The sequence below is a fragment of the Tachypleus tridentatus genome, chromosome 1 (genome assembly GCF_004210375.1).
Source record: "Tachypleus tridentatus isolate NWPU-2018 chromosome 1, ASM421037v1, whole genome shotgun sequence".
Taxonomy (NCBI): domain Eukaryota; kingdom Metazoa; phylum Arthropoda; class Merostomata; order Xiphosura; family Limulidae; genus Tachypleus; species Tachypleus tridentatus.
Window position 1 is genome coordinate 59,032,137 of NC_134825.1, and position 18,703 is coordinate 59,050,839.

Sequence of the window (18,703 nt, forward strand, 5' to 3'; positions counted from 1 at the left end):
AAAATAATAAAGTTTTGAAAAATTTTCAACTTAATTCGATCAACCAACAAAGTACTACTAATAAAAGATGCCATCATCAGACTAAAATATATTTCAAATAAAACAGTTCATTGGTGCCAAATGCTACATTTGTAAAGTTTCTATGGAAAATTATTTTCATGTAAAATCTTGATTTTTTATGTTGATATGGTGACACACTACTGAAATAACTATTGAAATGGTGAATGCATATAAAATAGAAACATCATGGAACTGCTCATCCTCTACTGTACGAAAATTAATTTATCTGAGTGAAATCACGAGCGGGTAACATACACTGTAATTCGCTGTCATTCAACCAATTAGATAGTGTTATATTAACTTTTAAAAAAATCATTTGGATGTTACAACATTACATGATAATTATGAACATTTATTATGGATGCGTGCTTATTTGTGTGCGTATGAGTTATTCAGACTTTAAAAACAAAATGTTCTTAATAGGTTTTACACTTCTACATAATTGCTTTTTGCGTATTTCTTTTTTTTTTCTTGTTCTCATATTCATACAAGATGAACAGACAGTTGTGGTATCAAACAGTATACTGGTGAACAGATTTTTCATATAAAACGAGGACACACTAAGGTCTTAAACACACACACCCCTATTTACAGTGAAAAATATGAACAAATATCATTTGTGCTGCAACCTGCATTATAAGGCACCTCAGAGAAAGCAGAAAAAGCAATGTTAAGTCGTTTCGAGTTGTGTGGTAATTTCTCTACTCGTTTAAAAAATCTATAGAAACAAACCTCTTATGATTTGGTTTGTGCACTTGCCATAGTTTAATGTAAGTCTCTGGCTAGACTTACAATGATGTGGCCTTTGTACCTATAGTAATCTAAAGAAAGTTTGTGGCTTTACTTATTATCATGTGGTCTGTGTACCTATCATAATTTAACGTAAGTATGTGGATAATCTTATTATGATTTGTATAAGTGAACATAGATGGGAAAGCTTGTACACTTGAATAGTGTAGTGAAGAACTGGCCCTCTAGCTAAAGGTCTTAGGTTTGAGTCCAGATTTCGAAGTCTATTTTCAGTTATTGTTGGTTTTTTTTCACTTACAAATTAACGTCAGACATACTTTTTCCACATTATATTGTAGCGACTTACTTAATTAAAACTTTTTACGACACAATAAAGGCTGATATATTTTTATGTTAAATTTTCAAATGTTCATTAAGTTTAAAAAATTAATAACATTGTGCATTACTTGGATAATGTAAATAATATTATGTTATTAATAACACAAACATACGATGGTTATATTGTCTTGAACGTTTTACACGTTCTACAGTCATTCCTCTACGTTGAATCAGAAAATAATATCCATTTTTCCTCCATCACGTACAGATCTTTCGCAGAACGTCATACGTAATTTTACAAAAGTGAATTATTTTCATTGAAATCGGATCACATTTGGTGATGCTTAAAATGTTGATAACCACTAGCTATAGATTTCTCTAGACCAGGGGTGTGCAACATTTTTCGTCGGTGGGCCATATAACCAACTTCATCAATCAAGCGGGGCCACTTAAAAAACAAGCTTATTCGTGTACATGCACAATAAATTAAAAAAAAATTCTCAAAATGCAAGCAATAATATTTTATATTTTTGCATGAGTGATCATTTTAGTGCGACACTTGAAATTTAGAGTCCTTGCAGAGCTTGTCAATATCAGCTTTGACAGAAGTGGTTGCCACTCTTAACTGACTGGTCAAATGTTCATCAGTCAGCTGACTTCTACATTTGGTTTTGATGAGCTTCATTTTGGAGAAAAATTGCTCACAGCAGTAGGTGCTACCAAAAAGGGAGGCAATTCTTTGTGCATGACGGGACAAATTGGGAAACTTTTCACGTACACAGAGTTTGTAAAAGTCTAGCAAACTGTTTTCAGAGAATTTCCTTTTAGTGTCCATGTCAGCCTGCAGTTCAATGAGTTCCATTTGGCAATCATCAGGACTGTCTTCCACTGCCAAATCAAAAGGTTGAGCGAACAATTTCAATCTAATTTCAGTTTGTCTGAAATCTGGAAATCTGTTTGCAAACTCATCACGCAGCTTTTGTACACTGGTTCCATATTTGGTGCAATCCAGATTAGGAAATTCCAGTTTCCTGGTTGCAAGACATGTAAAATGGGTCAATATGGCTCTTCTCAACTGAACCTGGAAAAGTTCCAATTTCTTCTCAAAAGCACAAATATGCTCAAACAACTTATTCACAAGTTGACTTTTCCCTTGTAGTTTTAAGTTTAAATCAGACAGATGCTGTGTAATGTCTGTGAGGAATGCTAAGTCATTCAGCCAGTTCTCATTGCTCAAGAAGTCCACATTCTGACGTTTGCTCTCCATGAAGAACTTAATCTCCTCTCGCAGATTCCAGAATCTCTTCAAAGTAGCAGCTCTACTAAGCCAACGTACAGCAGAGAAGTACAAAACATCTGAATACTCACTGTCCAGCTCATCTAAAAAGTTTTAAATTGTCGATGATTTAATCCTCGTGTTCGAATATAATTTACGCATTGGACGACATTTTCATGACTTCTGCAAAATCCAGAACTTTGGTGCACAAGCTCTCTTGGTGAATAATGCAATGGCTTACAACTACGTCTTGTGCTCCAATTGCAGTTAGAAATTTCTTGGTGAATCCATTTGTCCTACCTGTCATGGAAGGAGCACCATCTGTTGTAACACCACATAATTTATAAGGATTCAGTTCAAACTTTTCTACAACCTTAAGCACTTGTTCACAAATATCCTGTCCTGTGGTTGTGGAGGAAAGGCTTGCCATATCTAAAACTCTTCGAAAACATCAAAGCCTGCAGTAACAGCTCTGATGAAAATGACAAGTTGGGATGTGTCATTGATATCAGTGCTTTCATCCAAAGCCAGACTGAAAGCTTCACACGAATTCAATCTCTCTTTCAAAGTTTCTTTGATGTCCTCTGAAAGATCTTTTGTCCTGCGTGAGACAGTAAAGCGGGAAAGGCTAGTTTGCTCCACCAAATATTTTTCTCTGGACATGCATATTCTGTGAATATTGTTAAACAATTTTTAATAAATTCTCCATCACTGAAAGGCTTTCCCTTTTCTGCCATACATTCACAAAGCTTAAAACTCAGTTTTGTCACCAGTTCTGAATTTTTCTTGAAAGTGGTAAAAACACCTTGTTGCTTTTCAATGGATGTTTTTAAATGTTCAATTTTGTCCTTTCGTGCCTGACCAACAATTTCATCAAACTGGGAGGAGTGCTAAGTTGCGTAATGTCGCTTAATATTGTACTCTTTCATGACTGCAATTGTAGTTTGACAGACGAGGCAGACAACACCTTGATTATGTGGGACAACAAGATATTTTGTGCACCATTCACTGTTGAATAACCTTCCCTCATCATCAATTTTTCGTTTCTTAACTGCTGACATTTTACTAGCCCTGAAATCAAAACAAAAATTATTCTCACGAAAATAGCAAAGTAGAAAAAAACATAGAATTTATTTACACATGGAACCTCTTATGGACAGAAACACATGTTTCTAAATTGGCATCCCGATCATAGCCTTCCGGTACTTAAATTAATTGAGAATAGCAAAATACAGTGTGACCTCGCCTATTCGCGGTTCGCCATTCGTGGCTCCGCATATTCGCGGGTTATGCGCGAACTGCGTTTTTGTAGGTCACAGAGACTGAAAGGGCTTTTCGAGGAGATTTCTGTTGTATTTACTCAATCAAGCCGTTTTTATCAATTGTCGTCTTCACCAAACAAGATTGGACTGCTATTGGCTGACTGCCTCAGCTTCCCCAACAACGCAAACGGCAAAGCACAGCCCGGTAACGCACGGTACAATTTAGTGAAATACATAACAGTATGCGATATTGCTACATTATTACTGCATCAATGAGTATAAGTATCATTAGTGTTTGGGAAGCATTTCATATAGTATATAATCGCATACATATACGTTTTAAAACTGCGTCCAATATTCGCGGTTTTCGCTATTCGCGGGAGGGTAAAGAACGTAACCCCGCGAATAACGAGGTCACACTGTACATAGAATCAGATGCATCTGAAAGCAAAATTTTAATAAATTCAGTAAAGTCACAACAATATGCTAAATAATAATCAATTTACCTTCAATCTCTTGTAGTAACTGTAAAAGGTAATAAAATTTTCACCAATAATGAATGACGGACAGCAGAGGTTAGGGAAAATTGTCGCCAGCGGGCGAAGGCGAGGTTCAGGACATGACGTTGAGTCGTAGACAATAGTGCTAGCGCACGTCACCTATTCATGCCCTAAGGAGGCCGACCAATCGAATTCGGCCTGCTCCTCTCTAGCAAAGATAATTTTAGAAGTTTGTCGAGTCGAAGCCTGGGAATCCCGTAGGATCGATGCTTTTAAAAATATTCCATTTGCGTTGGATTACAGATCAGGCCACATGGTTAGATTACAACAACTAGGGCCACACTAAATGGCTTGGCGGGCCGGGTTGTGGCCCGCGGGCCGCCTGTTGCACACCCCTGCTCTAGACCAATCGCGACGTGAGAGTTTTATCGTTCATTCTATAACCCACGAGAAACACATAATAATCATAAATTTCATTTGTGGTGAACGAAATAATTTGATCTAAGTTGTTTTTCTTTCCGATTTGTAAAAAAAAAAAAAAAAAAATCCTTACGTGATAGAAAAAATATATACATTATTTTCAAAATCACCGTAGTTAAATTATGGAAAGTCCGTTGTTAAAACCAAAATAACTTTTATTATGTTTATATTCGCAGGCCTGTGTAATTTAAATATCAGACCTTAAACAATCACTTCGGTTCTTTTTGTGTCACTTACTAGATTATAGTGTTGTGGTCACGTTAAAATACTGATAACTAACATAAATTGTTATTATTCTATGTTACCTAAGCGTATCACTACGTATAAAGTTCACTTAAGACTGTAATTATCGCATATAATAGATAAACTGACACATGGTTTTCTGTGGCTAAACGATAAAGTAGAAGTAGAATGTCTAAATATATACATATATATATAAGGAATAATTGTTAGAAATGACACTAGGTGGATTCATGTATTATTACCACTCTTCAGTCATACCACAAATTAACGGAAAAAATCATAGTGAGATATCTTAGAAACGAGACTAATTCTGAGTGTCTGGTAACGCGCATAATGGGCGTGATCAATCCATAGACCCAGCCTACAAAGGGGCGGGATCAGTGACAGGTGAAATAGGAGGCTAACATGGCCATACTGGATGACGTCACATTTGCTCAAATGACTGTTGCATTGATATTCCATAACCTATGATTAATTACCCTATATTAATCATCTATATCTAATGGCTCTTCCTCAGGTAATAGTCTTATTAACAACACATATTTATATTTCATGCTTACCTCTTCTAGCTGTACAGTATCTTTAGACGTGTCTCATTATATTACCATTCTTCAATTAACAAAAGATCGATCTCTAAATATGTCTCACTCTCAGACACTTGACCAATCAGAATCATGCTCTCTTATTTCTTATGAGTTAATTATTTACTTTTGCAGGTATTGGTGGAAAGATTTCCATGACTGTCGAACGAGTCAGGCTTAGGCTTTTGAGTGCATCTCAAGACGTCTTGACATATATTTTTATTTCAAGTAGGCTTCTTTCTCATCATCACGCAAGGCTTAAAGTCTTACCGCCACGTCAAGTTATTTTTCTTTGGCCATCCAGCTTTTGTTTTGTTTAGTGTCAGTTCAAAATCAGAGGTAATTTTGATAGACAGTGATCCCCAAAGGAGATGTTACAATAGGCAATTCGTAGTTTATCATTTAGTCGTTAGTTGACGAAACAAGAACAATAATTTTCGAACTTGTACTTATTTGTTTGTTGTTAAGCATAAAGTTTTACAATAGACCACCTATAAGGTGCCAAATACGGGTACCAAAGCCTGATTTTTTTTAGCGTTAAAAGCCGACTGAGTTAGTGCTGGGTAATAATTTTATCTAAAGGAAATACAATGAGTAAAGATAAACGCTTGGTTTACAAAGGATGTTTATCACATATGAGAAAAAACAATTGATAGAAAAATTTCAAAACTGTTAACATTCTATCAAAACTCAAAATGATCCTGTCTAGTGACTGGTTACACAAATAAATATCAACAGATGAAAACAAAAGACTGAAAGCTTTTCGAAAGAGAAAACGTTTGCCGAATCGTTTGTTTGAGAAGAAATAGATTAATGACGACGCACTAATTAATTACAATATAAAATAAGCTTACAAATGCTCTTACAAAATACCAAGTTAAATGTATGTACATCAAGAGTCACTCATAAGAGTCCCCCAGAGGTACAGCGATATGTCTTCGGACTCACACCACTAGAAACCGGGTTTTGATACCCATTATAGGCATAGCACACATATCTAATTTTGTACGTTTGCGCTTAATCCTAAACATTCACAAGGAAATACAAATTTAGGTATTAGTTTATGAATACCTAGAAACTCATAAGAGAATTGTAAAAATAAACTTTGTAAGGATTAAAAACGTGTGTTCTTTTTAATCCCGTTGATTTTTAAAGAACATTATAGTTTTTTTTTCTAGATATAGATGTCAAACAACAAATACGGCCAAAATATATATATATATATATTGTTGGGGAAGGAGGGCAGGAGAATTGTTTGTTAGGCCTACATATCTACTTTTCCGCGTAGCCTGGACCCTCACTTATAACTGGCGCCTCTAGTACCGTGTTTAACTAAAAACATAGAAGCTGTTTCATACACTAATAACATTAAAAAAAAGGTCTTTGTGCTAATGCTAAGTGTAATGCGGAAATTATTATAAATATTATTTGTTTAGTTCTTTTATATGCTGATGTTAATGAAATATTTACAGAGACAGTTCTTGAACAACAATTACTAAATACGTTTCGACTATATATTACCTATATATCGGCTTAAGTGCACTAGGAATTAACGTTTTGATATAAATTTTTTATTCATGAACATTTCCAATTGTTTAACATTACATTCTAACATGAAACGATACTCAAACCCCGAAAAATACATAAAACTCTTCATGTACTGTGCTTTACGTACTACATTTGTCAGGTAGGAAACGTAGTTGGTCTTCTTATATTTGTGAGATTAATAAACCTACAATGGTAAAAAATAACAGTTTTCTTTCTACTCTGTGCCATTCGATTTTAGCAATTCAGTTTCTTGGGTGTTCATCCACAGTCACGTCAGTATTGGTTTACAAATCTGAATTGATCTGTAAAATAAATGTTGTGAATTAGCGTTACTACTGAACAGAAACACTTGATAACACATAACAATCTAACCATAACCGACTCTACCCCTGTATTTCAGAACTGCTCGTATGGGTATCAGCACTTTTATTGATAAGCAGATAACAACACTTCGACCTTCCTAAGGCCTGGCATGGCCAAGCGCGTAAGGCGTGCGACTCGTAATCCGAGGGTCGCGGGTTCGCGCCGCGTCGCGCCAAACATGCTCGCCCTCCCAGCCGTGGGGGCGTTATAGTGTTCGGTCAATCCCACTATTCGTTGGTAAAAGAGTAGCCCAAGAGTTGGCGGTGAGGTGGTGATGACTAGCTGCCTTCCCTCTAGTCTTACACTCCTAAATTAGGGACGGCTAGCACAGATAGCCCTCGAGTAGCTTTGTGCGAAATTCCGAAACAATCTACCTTCCTAGGTCATCTTCAGGTTAACAAAGAATGATTTCGTCATCAAGAATAACTCTACCGATATAAAAAAAAAGCAGCACATGTGTGAAACAGGCTAATATTCTTGTTACTTACCTCTAAAAATAAAATTAGCATGATAAGTTTGATCGTTCAATAAAAAAATCGACCAAAATACTTAAGGAACAAGTTATTAATTTTACAATGTGCACATCACGTTTCAAGTTCTTAGTTTTACAATGTGCACATCATGTTTCAAGTTCTTAATATTACAGTGTGCAATCATGTTTCAGAAGTTGCTCGTCTATCAAACTACACAATTAAACCCACATTCAAAAACTACTTTGTTTTTACTGTTAGGTTTCAACTTTTATAAGTAATTTATTCGTAATGTCACACGGGTGTATTCTATAACGTACCATAATGTATAACTATTGTTATAAACCACTTTTCCTACCAAATTTCCTTGACGTCACATTTGCTCATATGACGTCACACTAAGTATAAAGCCAATGTACATTACTATAAACACTATTTGTTCAGTCCTAAACATACAGATAAATTGTGTGTCTATATATTTTTTCGTCATCAATAAGGAATAACACACCTTTTACAGGGAAGTTTAACAGCTATCTACTATCTTAATGCCTCATCAGCCAGAAACTACAAAGAATTGGCCTAAATTGTTTGAGAAATGAAACGTCAAAGAAAATGACTTATTTCCGTTTTTATAAACCATTAACAAATTTACTTTTCTTGAAGTCTGTATCTGCACAATTGATACAATGCTCATAATTATCTGAAACATATTTACGAGTTGAAAGTTACGTTTTCTGAATTTGTTATTTTATATGTATTTGAAATTCTTAAATGAAACAGAACAATTTCGACATTTTCACGGCAATAAGAGTAATTTTTGCTTCAACAAATTAAAAAAAATTACTGGCGAACAGCCGTGAGATCGAAGCAAACTAAGAGTTGTTGTTGTTTTGGAATTTCGCACAAAGCTACTCGAGGGCTATCTGTGCTAGCCATCCCTAATTTTGCAGTGTGAGACTAGAGGGAAGGCAGCTAGTCATCACCACCCACCGCCAACTCTTGGGCTACTCTTTTACCAACGAAAAGTGGGATTGACCGTCACATTATACACCCCCACGGCTGGGAGGGCGTGCATGTTTAACGCGACGCGAGCGCGAAGCCGCGACCCTCGGATTACGAGTCGCACGCCTTACGCGCTTGGCCATGCCAGGCCAACGCAAACTAAGAGAACCGAAAGACAAAAATAACTATCAAGTTACGGTTCAAGTGACATGTCTGACTTACTACATGCTAAATGTTTGATGTAATGTGGCGGGATTGACCGTCACATTATAACGCCCACAAGGTTGAAAGGGCGAGCACGTTCTTTTTCATGTGTAAACTGTAATATACTTTGTAGCTTATAACCATCAAATCCACACTACAACCAGCTAAAAACTAAATTTTAATACGAAACATGCATGGACTAACATACTAATATAACTTAGTTATCTAAACAATTATCGTAGAATAATAACGAACGAGTTAATTTAATTTTTTGTTTCTTGCTTGAATGTTTTCTTTCGTGAAAGTTATTTTTTTTTGTTTCTTGAACTATATTACAGCAGAAATGTACTTTAATCGTAATAATATTTTAATGTAAATAAATACCCCTTATTATGGATTCCTTTTCCAGTTTCTGTTCAGTGCATGAGGTGCATAGGATTGGATAAACAAACCAAGATAATAAATTGGTTGTCACTTACTGTTTACGATGTCAGCCCAGTGAGTGTGATAATATGTGTTCCAGCTCGGAATCTTCATGTCTTGAGTTAAAAACTCGGTATTATGTTATAAGCCGACAAACAGTACTGTTGCTCCAGGTCAAGGTCACTATCGTCTTTCAAATTTATCTCCAATGGAATAGAAAATAAAACTCCAGTAGAACTATTACATGGCGTTTCTTTTTCCGTGGAATCCATCTGGCAAGACCGAACCACCTTATCAACTTTTAAAATGATTGGTCTATTTGCACGTGACTCCTTTTTTCCTCCGATTTCTAAAGAAATACCAGTCGCACAGTTTTGAATCATACTAGAATAATAACAAAAAAACCTAAAAATATCACACATATGAAATGTTTAAGCAAGCTATATTTTTTGAGCTACTTTAATAGAGTAGGGTTAATAAACATTAGTTTGAGAAAATATTCTATACAGTCAGAATTACTTGTCTGCTTGGTTCAGCTGGATACCAAAACTTCAGGACTGCAGAGAATCTTTCAAGTGTCATTCAAGTTTCAGTTTTTAAGTACAAATAATAATTATTATTGTATATTTAAACTATTTTATCTCAAAAATATTTTGTTTTCCTTTTGTAACATTTATTTAGTGTAATTCGCAAATAACATTTTAAAAAAATTCCGAATTTTCATTTCTTCAGGCTCCGCAAATCGCGTTATAACGTGACGTCCCCACGGTTGATATGGCTAGCATGTTTGTGTTTGGCATGACGAGGGGTGATTCGAACCCGCCACTCTGAGATTACAAGTCGAGTGTCTTAACCACCTGCCTATCTCGGACGATATTTTATTATATGACATTAACTATGACATCTGTAAGGTGTTATTTAAAAACACTGTTCACCTGCCATTTACATTAATCTTAGTACGCAAATGCTTCGATTGTGACGTTAAAATATTTAGCACGTAGTGAATTTTAATGAAAAAATAAATACAGAGATTGTCTACAAAATATACTGGCAATATTCATCACCTTGCTTGGCTATTATAGAATAAATAAGAATACCCTTGTTTTTATTCTTATTGAAATCAGTCACGCTGGAAACTTCACTGGCAAATTTTTTGATGGTTCAGTTTGCAAGGCCACTACTATTGAAGTCATTATATTACTGTTTTTATTTTGAAATAGGTTAAGGCAGCTAATTGATAGAATGTTAGCAGGTGGTGAAAGTATATTTACTGAAAAAACTCAAACTATTCAGGTCGAAGACTTATTAGCAGCTAACCCTCACTATAACTGAAAAAAGTGATTTTTTTTCAAAAATAGTCAGAAAACTGTATATACTTTCCCAGGAAGTTGTAGAGAAACTGCAACTGAAATCGAATACCGTCAATATCGAACTAGTGATGGCGCTGTTTAAAACTCAGAAGTTGGATGGTCTTAAATTTGTCAAATTTGTCTAAACAAGTACGAATGATTTTTTATGAATTGGTTAAGTGATGTATTTCTGTGAAACAGACTCACTATATCAGGTATGCAACACTAACAGAATTATTTACATACTAATGTGTAAAACAATGGTTAACTAATTTTCAATGCTTATATTTCTTATGATATATTTGTTTGAATTTTCAGATGATATTCGTATGAAATGTCAAGAATATCTGTTGCAACAATTTTATTGTGCTGACCTTATTTCGTGGTAGAGAAACTGGTGACTATAGAAGGGAATAATGTTGATTGTCATTGGATCAACGAAAATTCCAGACTATCACAGGAACCGTGGTTTCTACGACAACTTTACATTAACGCTGTTCTCGCACAGGTTAAGAGATTATTTCAATCACTATGAAAAGTCGACAGGAGCTATAGATTTTATCACGACTTTTACGCGAGAGTTTAACTGAATGGAGTAATCAGTTTAGATTTTGCAAAAACTGAATTACTTCAGGTTACTCTTTAGAGAGTAGGTTATAAAGCTATGGAACTAGGTCATAGAGTGTTGCATAATAACTTTTTTTACGCCGAGTGAAACCTCCATAGTAGTTTTATATATTATATAAGATGTTATCTGCGCATGACAAGAAATGGGTATAAACAAAGATTCAGACTTCCAAGACACAAAATTTGTAAAACGATAAACTGAGCTACCTACCTGAATTACAGCATATCTTATACTTTCGGTATCCTTTTCTACTTTCAAGCCTTATGATCTTGCCAAGCGTTTCTAGTTTACGATGAGTATTTCTAAACCTCTGTTTAGACAAAGTCCAATACCCTGGAATTTGTGGATTGTATTTTCCTTTCAGTTTGTCCCATTCCTAATTCATATAAAAATCGCATGCGTTCGAGAACAAGAACAGGAAAAAAATTAAAAACAAAAATTATCAGATTTCTACAAAATTATTATTTCAAAAACTAGTCTGTGGCATCATATGCAGGGATAATGTATGTCAGCTTCGTGTAATTAGATGAACATTAACGCATCAAATCGTACAAACTCTGACTTGCTTATTTAAGAGAAAGATATATCGATTCCTTCACCACTTCCAACAAATATTGTTGAACGTGTCGTGTGTGTTCAGACTTTCTCAATGATGTAGGGCACTATACTTAGAAAGGTGTGTAATATACAGGAAAATCTATATATTGCATATGTTTTCGAAGACTTATATGTTTAGGTAATTCAAGATTAGCCTATGAGTTAGTTGACATCTACTAAGTGGTAATATGAAGTTATGTTGCTGTAAGGTTGAAGATCGTCGTATCTATGAAAGTCATGTTGATTATTTCAAAAGGTACTTTCATAGTTTCCTAAACACAATATACTCACCCCAAAATGTCTGAACTCTGAATCCTGCCACTCTCCACTACTTTTATGTTTCCATTTTACTTCATATTCCATTGCTGCTTCATCAGTCCATTGCAATAATCCTGGAAACCGATCATTTTGTAGAGAAGGATATAAGAAATCCCTCAGAAAGAGATATTCAGCTCCTGGCATCTGGTGAAACTGGCCGAGACGTAACTGTAACGTAACATATAGTATAGAATTATAATTTCTTACGCAGACATACTGTGTTTGTTTGTTCTTAAACGCACAAGTACACAAAAGATTGTTTGTGATCCGACTACTATGGATACCAAAACTAATTTTTTTTAGTGGGGCACACTCCTAAGTGACACAATAATTTAAAAACTTAAAATTATATATACCTTCTTTAGAATGTACTTGAGTTAAAAATCATGTAAAAAATGTTTACTCTGGAATTTATGAGAACAGAAAATATATTTTTAAACTATATATTTAATGTTTACATATTAAACCTAGCTGTATAAAAGCGCGTTTTAATTTTACAGATATAAAAATAAAATATGAAGTTATTCATTTTTAAAATTCGAATTAAGCACAAAGCGACATAATGAGCAATCTGTGCTCTGCCCCAACACGGGTGTCGAAACCCAGTTCTAGCGCTTGAAATCCGCAGATATACCTCTGTGCCACTAGTTGTATTTCTCATTTTTAAGCTAGCAACTATATAAATATGTAACTACTGTGTTTAAATGTCCTTACTCTAGTGAAATATCTTAAAAACTGAACACACACATACACATTTATTGTACGAATGTTTCAAAACCTGTTTAATTTCTTTATTTATTGATGTTTGGAGATTCTGCGCTTGGACAGGGTAAAGGAAGGACATACCTCTGAAAGACTCTATATTTCTACGTGTTATATTTTGCTTCATATTTTGGTAGTGTTTCTACTATTCACTTCGAGTTTTACGCCAGTAGACACTAAGAGAGAAGACCTTATTACCATTTGAATTAGCCCAAGACAGGAAGTTCAACTTCGCTAAACAACGAGGCGACATGCCGGCCGGGGAGTCGGAGACCAGGGAAAGCGATGTAGCGTCTGAGACTGAGGGAGCAAGCCCGTCTGTTTCAGGGACAAAAAAGTAAGTCTAGTGACTGTGGCCAAACAGATAATGATAATTTAAAATTAAAATCTTTAATGTTCATAGCCGAAAAAGAACTAAAAGCAAAGTTAACGCCGGTTAAAGAAAATACTGTAAGGACTAGAAAAAAAGAAAACTAGTAAAAGATATTATGATTTCAGCATGTAAAGACAATGCACCTAAGACTACGGTTATAGACTTTAATATGCCAAAAACTAGCAGTTCTAGCAACCCAAACCCCACCCTGGATATTCAAAAACAAACAAGTTCAGACAAAGACGAAGTTCTTTCTGACGACGAAGGCTTCACGCTTGTGCAGACTCGAAGTCAGAAAAAACAAATTAAACAAAAAACAACCACCACAGACACACATACACAACTCGCACCAAAATCACCTAAGCACCAGTTATAATCCAAGGAGTTCCTGGTAGTTACAACCAACCACAATTGGCCAAAGAAATATACAGGTGCAAACCTAACACAAAGATTACTAATATTAAGCGTCTGCCCAGAGGCGGTGTTCTGGTTCAAGGACAGGAACCCGCTGACTTAAACAGTCTACTAAAAGCTTGGCCTGCAGACGCGTTCAAAACAGATAACATTACAATACACCTACCAGGAACTAAACCAACACCGAAATCTTTTGTGATACGAGGTGTACATAATTCAATAGACATAGAAGACATTAAGGAAGAGTTAAGTACACAAAACATAAAACATATTTCAGTTGACCGTATAATTTCAAATATTACTAAAAGACCCACAAACCTAATCAAAGTAGTCACAGACAACAGCCAGGATATTACACAATTCATAAATAATGGTATCACTATGTGGTATCAAAAGTACACAGTAGAACAAACAAAAACACCAGCAGTGGTTGTCACACAGTGCTACCAATGCCAAAGGTTTGGACATGTAGCAGCAGCATGCGAAGCAAATGCGCGTTGTGTGGGCTGTGGGGAGAATCACCACATTACACAGTGTACAAAACAGAACCCCAAACCCAAATGCTGCAATTGTGGGGAAGAACACACGGCAAATTATAAAGGTTGTCAGAAATATAAATCAATTAAAACACACTTATACGAAATTAAAAATCCCAACATGAACAAGCCGCCACCACCACGAACAATTAAGGAACCCACACCTACCACTCCAGCACCACAAAGTACAACTACACAGACAAACACATACGCTGCAGTGGTTAAAAATTCATCATCCCGACAGGAAAAACCATTACCAAGTGAAGAGGAAATACCAAAACCACCACAAAATACACAACCAACAACAATTGAAACAACACTGACATCTGCCATAACTTCCACTTTCTCGGAAATAATGGCAGAATATACAAATCCCACAAACACCAACAGTCTCTCAGATATAATTGTTAAAATCATATTGAAAAACATACACAAGTTCTTGCCGCAAATTTTAACCTCCATCATAAACTCTACTAAACATGGATAACTTCACAGTTTTACACATCAATATCCAGGGTGCTCTTGCTTCCAAGAAACATGAGATTGAAGATACAACAAACTCCATAAAACCTGATGCAATTATAATTAGTGAAACTCTTCTATATAACTACCATAGATTTAAATTAAACGGCTACTCTACTATTAGACATGACAGGAAGGATAATAGAGATCCAAACAGAGGTCTTTTGTTATTGTATAAGACTGAACTTATAGTTCAGGAACTTACTATCCCTTCCAGTAATGAATCTATAGTTATTAATGTAAAAACGCAAAACCAGACAGACGTTACTGTGGCGGGCATCTACTGCTCGCCTAGTACAGTGTTAGATGTAAATCTATTGAATATATTGTATAATAGCAACTGTAATCTTATTATTATCGGCGACCTAAACAGTAAACATATATCATTCAACTGTCGTTGTTCAAACGCAAATGGCAACTTACTTTATCAATTTCTGGACGAATCAAACATGACTTTATTAAACGATGCAACACCGACACATATCTCGTACGCACACGGCACCAGTGAAATACTGGACCTATGCCTGTGTTCGTCAAATATGAGTCGCAAATTCGTAAATTTTCATGTTGGTCACGATATAGATAGTGACCACCTCCCAGTTTGGTGTATCTTCAATCTCACCCCCCACTTAAATAAAATCATAGTGAGAGACCAACTGAACTACAAAAAAGCTAATTGGCCAGTTTTCCAAACTATATTAAATGAAACCTTACCTCCAGAAGTACTACATATTGCCGCGGACGCATCAGATATAGATGCATACTGTCATATCATCTCTGAGTGTCTAAAACATGCAGCCAACAGTTCGATACCGAAACAAAACACTTCACAACAACTCATTCATGGCAACCACATAAAGATATAATACACTTAATTAAAACAGACGTATACTCCGCAGACAGTACATTCAAAATCGCAACCCCACACTTAAAACTCAGATAAACACAATAAGGAATAAAATACGAAACTTAATCAGACAACAGAAACAAGAAAACTGGGACACCTTCTGTTCCGATCTAAATCACAAAACTGATCCTAAACAATTCTGGACACATTTGAAAAGATTTACAAACACAGGAACAACAAACACAGTATATCCACCACTGGAACTGGATGGAGAAACAGCATACACTAACACAGAAAAAGCCGAGATATTTAAAAACACCTAGAAAACACGTTCAAAACACATCATGAACCAGACATGAACAGATACTTTTATAATACAGTCACAAACTATATTGATCAAAACAGAAGCATTTTACACCTAAATTTCCAGTCAACACTATTACACACCAAGAAAAACAAAAGACTGGAGCACTCATCAACTGGTAAAACATATCACTGTAACAGAAGTCGTAACTGCTATTAACAACACAAAAAACAAAGCCCCTGGAGAAGATGGTATTCAAGCTATCCTCCTAAAACAAGGCACTCAGAGATTATATGAACACCTAACAGCGTTATTTAATCTCTCACTATCAGCTGGATATATCCCCGTTTCTTGGAAGGAAGCAATAATATTAATGTTCCAGAAAGAAGGAAAGCCAGCGAATAAACCAAACAACTACCGCCCGATTAGCTTAAACAGTTGTATTGGCAAAGTATTAGAGAGGATAATTAGTAATCGTCTGTCAGTTTACTTAGAAGAAAATTCAAAATTACCAGAAATTCAAAACGGATTTCGAAAAAACCGCCAAACTACAGACCACCTGATTCGACTTACAGAATCAATTACCGACAGCTTCAACAAAAAAGAATGCACTGTAGCTTGCTTTCTCGACATTGAGAAAGCATTTGACACAGTCTGGCATAACGGCTTTCGACATAGATTGCTTGAAATGGCATTACCCCAGGAAACTATTCGCTGGCTGTCCAACTTCCTGGATAACAGAATGTGTAAAGTAAATGTGAATGGGGCCCACTCAGGGTCCTTTTCACCCGAAGCAGGAGTCCCGCAGGGAGGGGTTGTTAGCCCTATATATTATTTATCATGTACGTGAGTAATATGCCTCTGTCGGGCCTAAATTTAGGTTATGCATCACAGTTCGCTGACGATGTAGCAGTCTGGAAAAGTGCCCCCACTCCGTCAATAGCAGCAACGAACCTACAACCAGTCCTAAATAACATCGAAGAATACTGCCAGAAATACAGAATCAAAATTAATATTCCAAAAACCCAAGTCATAGTATTCAGCAGACTGAATAAGCTGAAAAAAGATCCACCAAAACTCTATATGAATGGATCACTTTTACTGACTGCTACTTCTGCTAAATTTCTAGGTCTAACCTATGACTCAAAATTAACGTGGCTACCACATATTAAAAATGTACTGATACGAATCTGGAAAAGAGCAAACTATGCAAGAAGTCTTTCAGGTAAAATCCAAGGAACATCACCAGACAACATACTTAAAATCTACAAAACGTACATTAGACCAACAATAGAATATGCATCACCTGCCTGGATTAACATAGCACCCACACATGTACAGAAACTTCAACGTATACAAAATTCTGTACTAACTTCAGCATATAAAGTACCACGTAGCACCTCAACCACATTCATGCACAAGTATGCAAACATAGATACAATAGCTGAAAGACTCTTGCATAATTCTCTAAAATATTTCAATAAGAATTGGCATAAAAATGACTTAATGTGTGATCTCGACAGATATCACGTACATGAAGTAAATGGTCCTAAATACCTCTCCCCTTTTAACATATATTTAAGAAATGTAACACAAGCACTAGACACTTAGTCCTTGTTTCTTTTCATTTTTATAATTATTTTTTTTAAATTATCCAAGTATTGAATAATAATAATTATTACTTTCTATGTGTGTGTGTTACTACAAGTAGTAGTAGCATTCTCTCAATCGAGAAAAAGGAGAAAAATACAAAAAAAATATATTTATATATATGAAAATACAAAAAAAAATTATATATGGAAAAAAAAAATAAAATGAAGAAAAAAAAAAAAAAAACTTCTTGTTCGTCCATGCATGGACTGAGCCCTGAAATAGACCTGAGTATGATGTTATACTTTTACTCTGGCCCAAAGCTTTAAAAAAAAAACAAAAAAACCCTAAAGACAGACGCTATTATCGTACGGGAGGGAAGAAGAGGTCAAATGTACCTGACCCTCCTGGGTATTTAACAACATCAATACCCAAATACCCACACAGTCAAACTTATTGATGTTTGTGGTTCTAAGTAGGAGATTAAATGTCATGAGTCAAGAAAAGCTAATGACTGAATTGCAACTTAACGTTTATTTCTTACTAATTTATTCAAACTGTATTTTACTCTATTGTTGTTGATTGAAGTTAAGTGCCAAGTACCCAAAGGGTTATATATTCTCTGTCCACCATGGATATCGAATCCTGGTTTCTATCATTCTAAGTCCGCTGTGCTGCTGGGGGACTTTACGATATTAACTATAACATGTTAAAATTTATATGAATATTAGTGTATTTTTAACGATGTTTTATATGTACACTCTTAGAATAATGTTGATTTGAATTTGTTTTGTTTTTAAGATTTACAAGAAAAACTACACAAGGGTCACCTACGCTTATCTGTTCGTAATTCTGAACTGAAGACAAGACGGAAGTCAGCTAGTTAACAGCACAAATCACTAACTTTTAAGCTACTCATTTGTTTGTTTTTTGATAAAACAGTAGAATTTATACTGTCACTGATAACAAAGCCACAAACTATC

At 35.4% G+C, this 18,703-nt stretch overlaps 1 protein-coding gene across 1 annotated transcript in view; it reads right to left on the reverse strand.

Moving 5' to 3' along the window:
- Positions 1-516: 516 nt before the first annotated feature.
- LOC143249556 (uncharacterized) overlaps positions 517-18,703 on the reverse strand; it is a 32,223-nt gene continuing 14,036 nt past the window's right edge. The window contains exons 2-5 of the mRNA XM_076499615.1: positions 12,346-12,540; positions 11,668-11,833; positions 9,537-9,829; positions 517-7,320 (exon numbers count right to left, since the gene is read on the reverse strand). Coding sequence (XP_076355730.1) covers positions 9,603-9,829; positions 11,668-11,833; positions 12,346-12,540 — 588 coding nt within the window. The 3' untranslated portion in view covers positions 517-7,320; positions 9,537-9,602. The remainder of the gene's footprint in view (positions 7,321-9,536; positions 9,830-11,667; positions 11,834-12,345; positions 12,541-18,703) is intronic.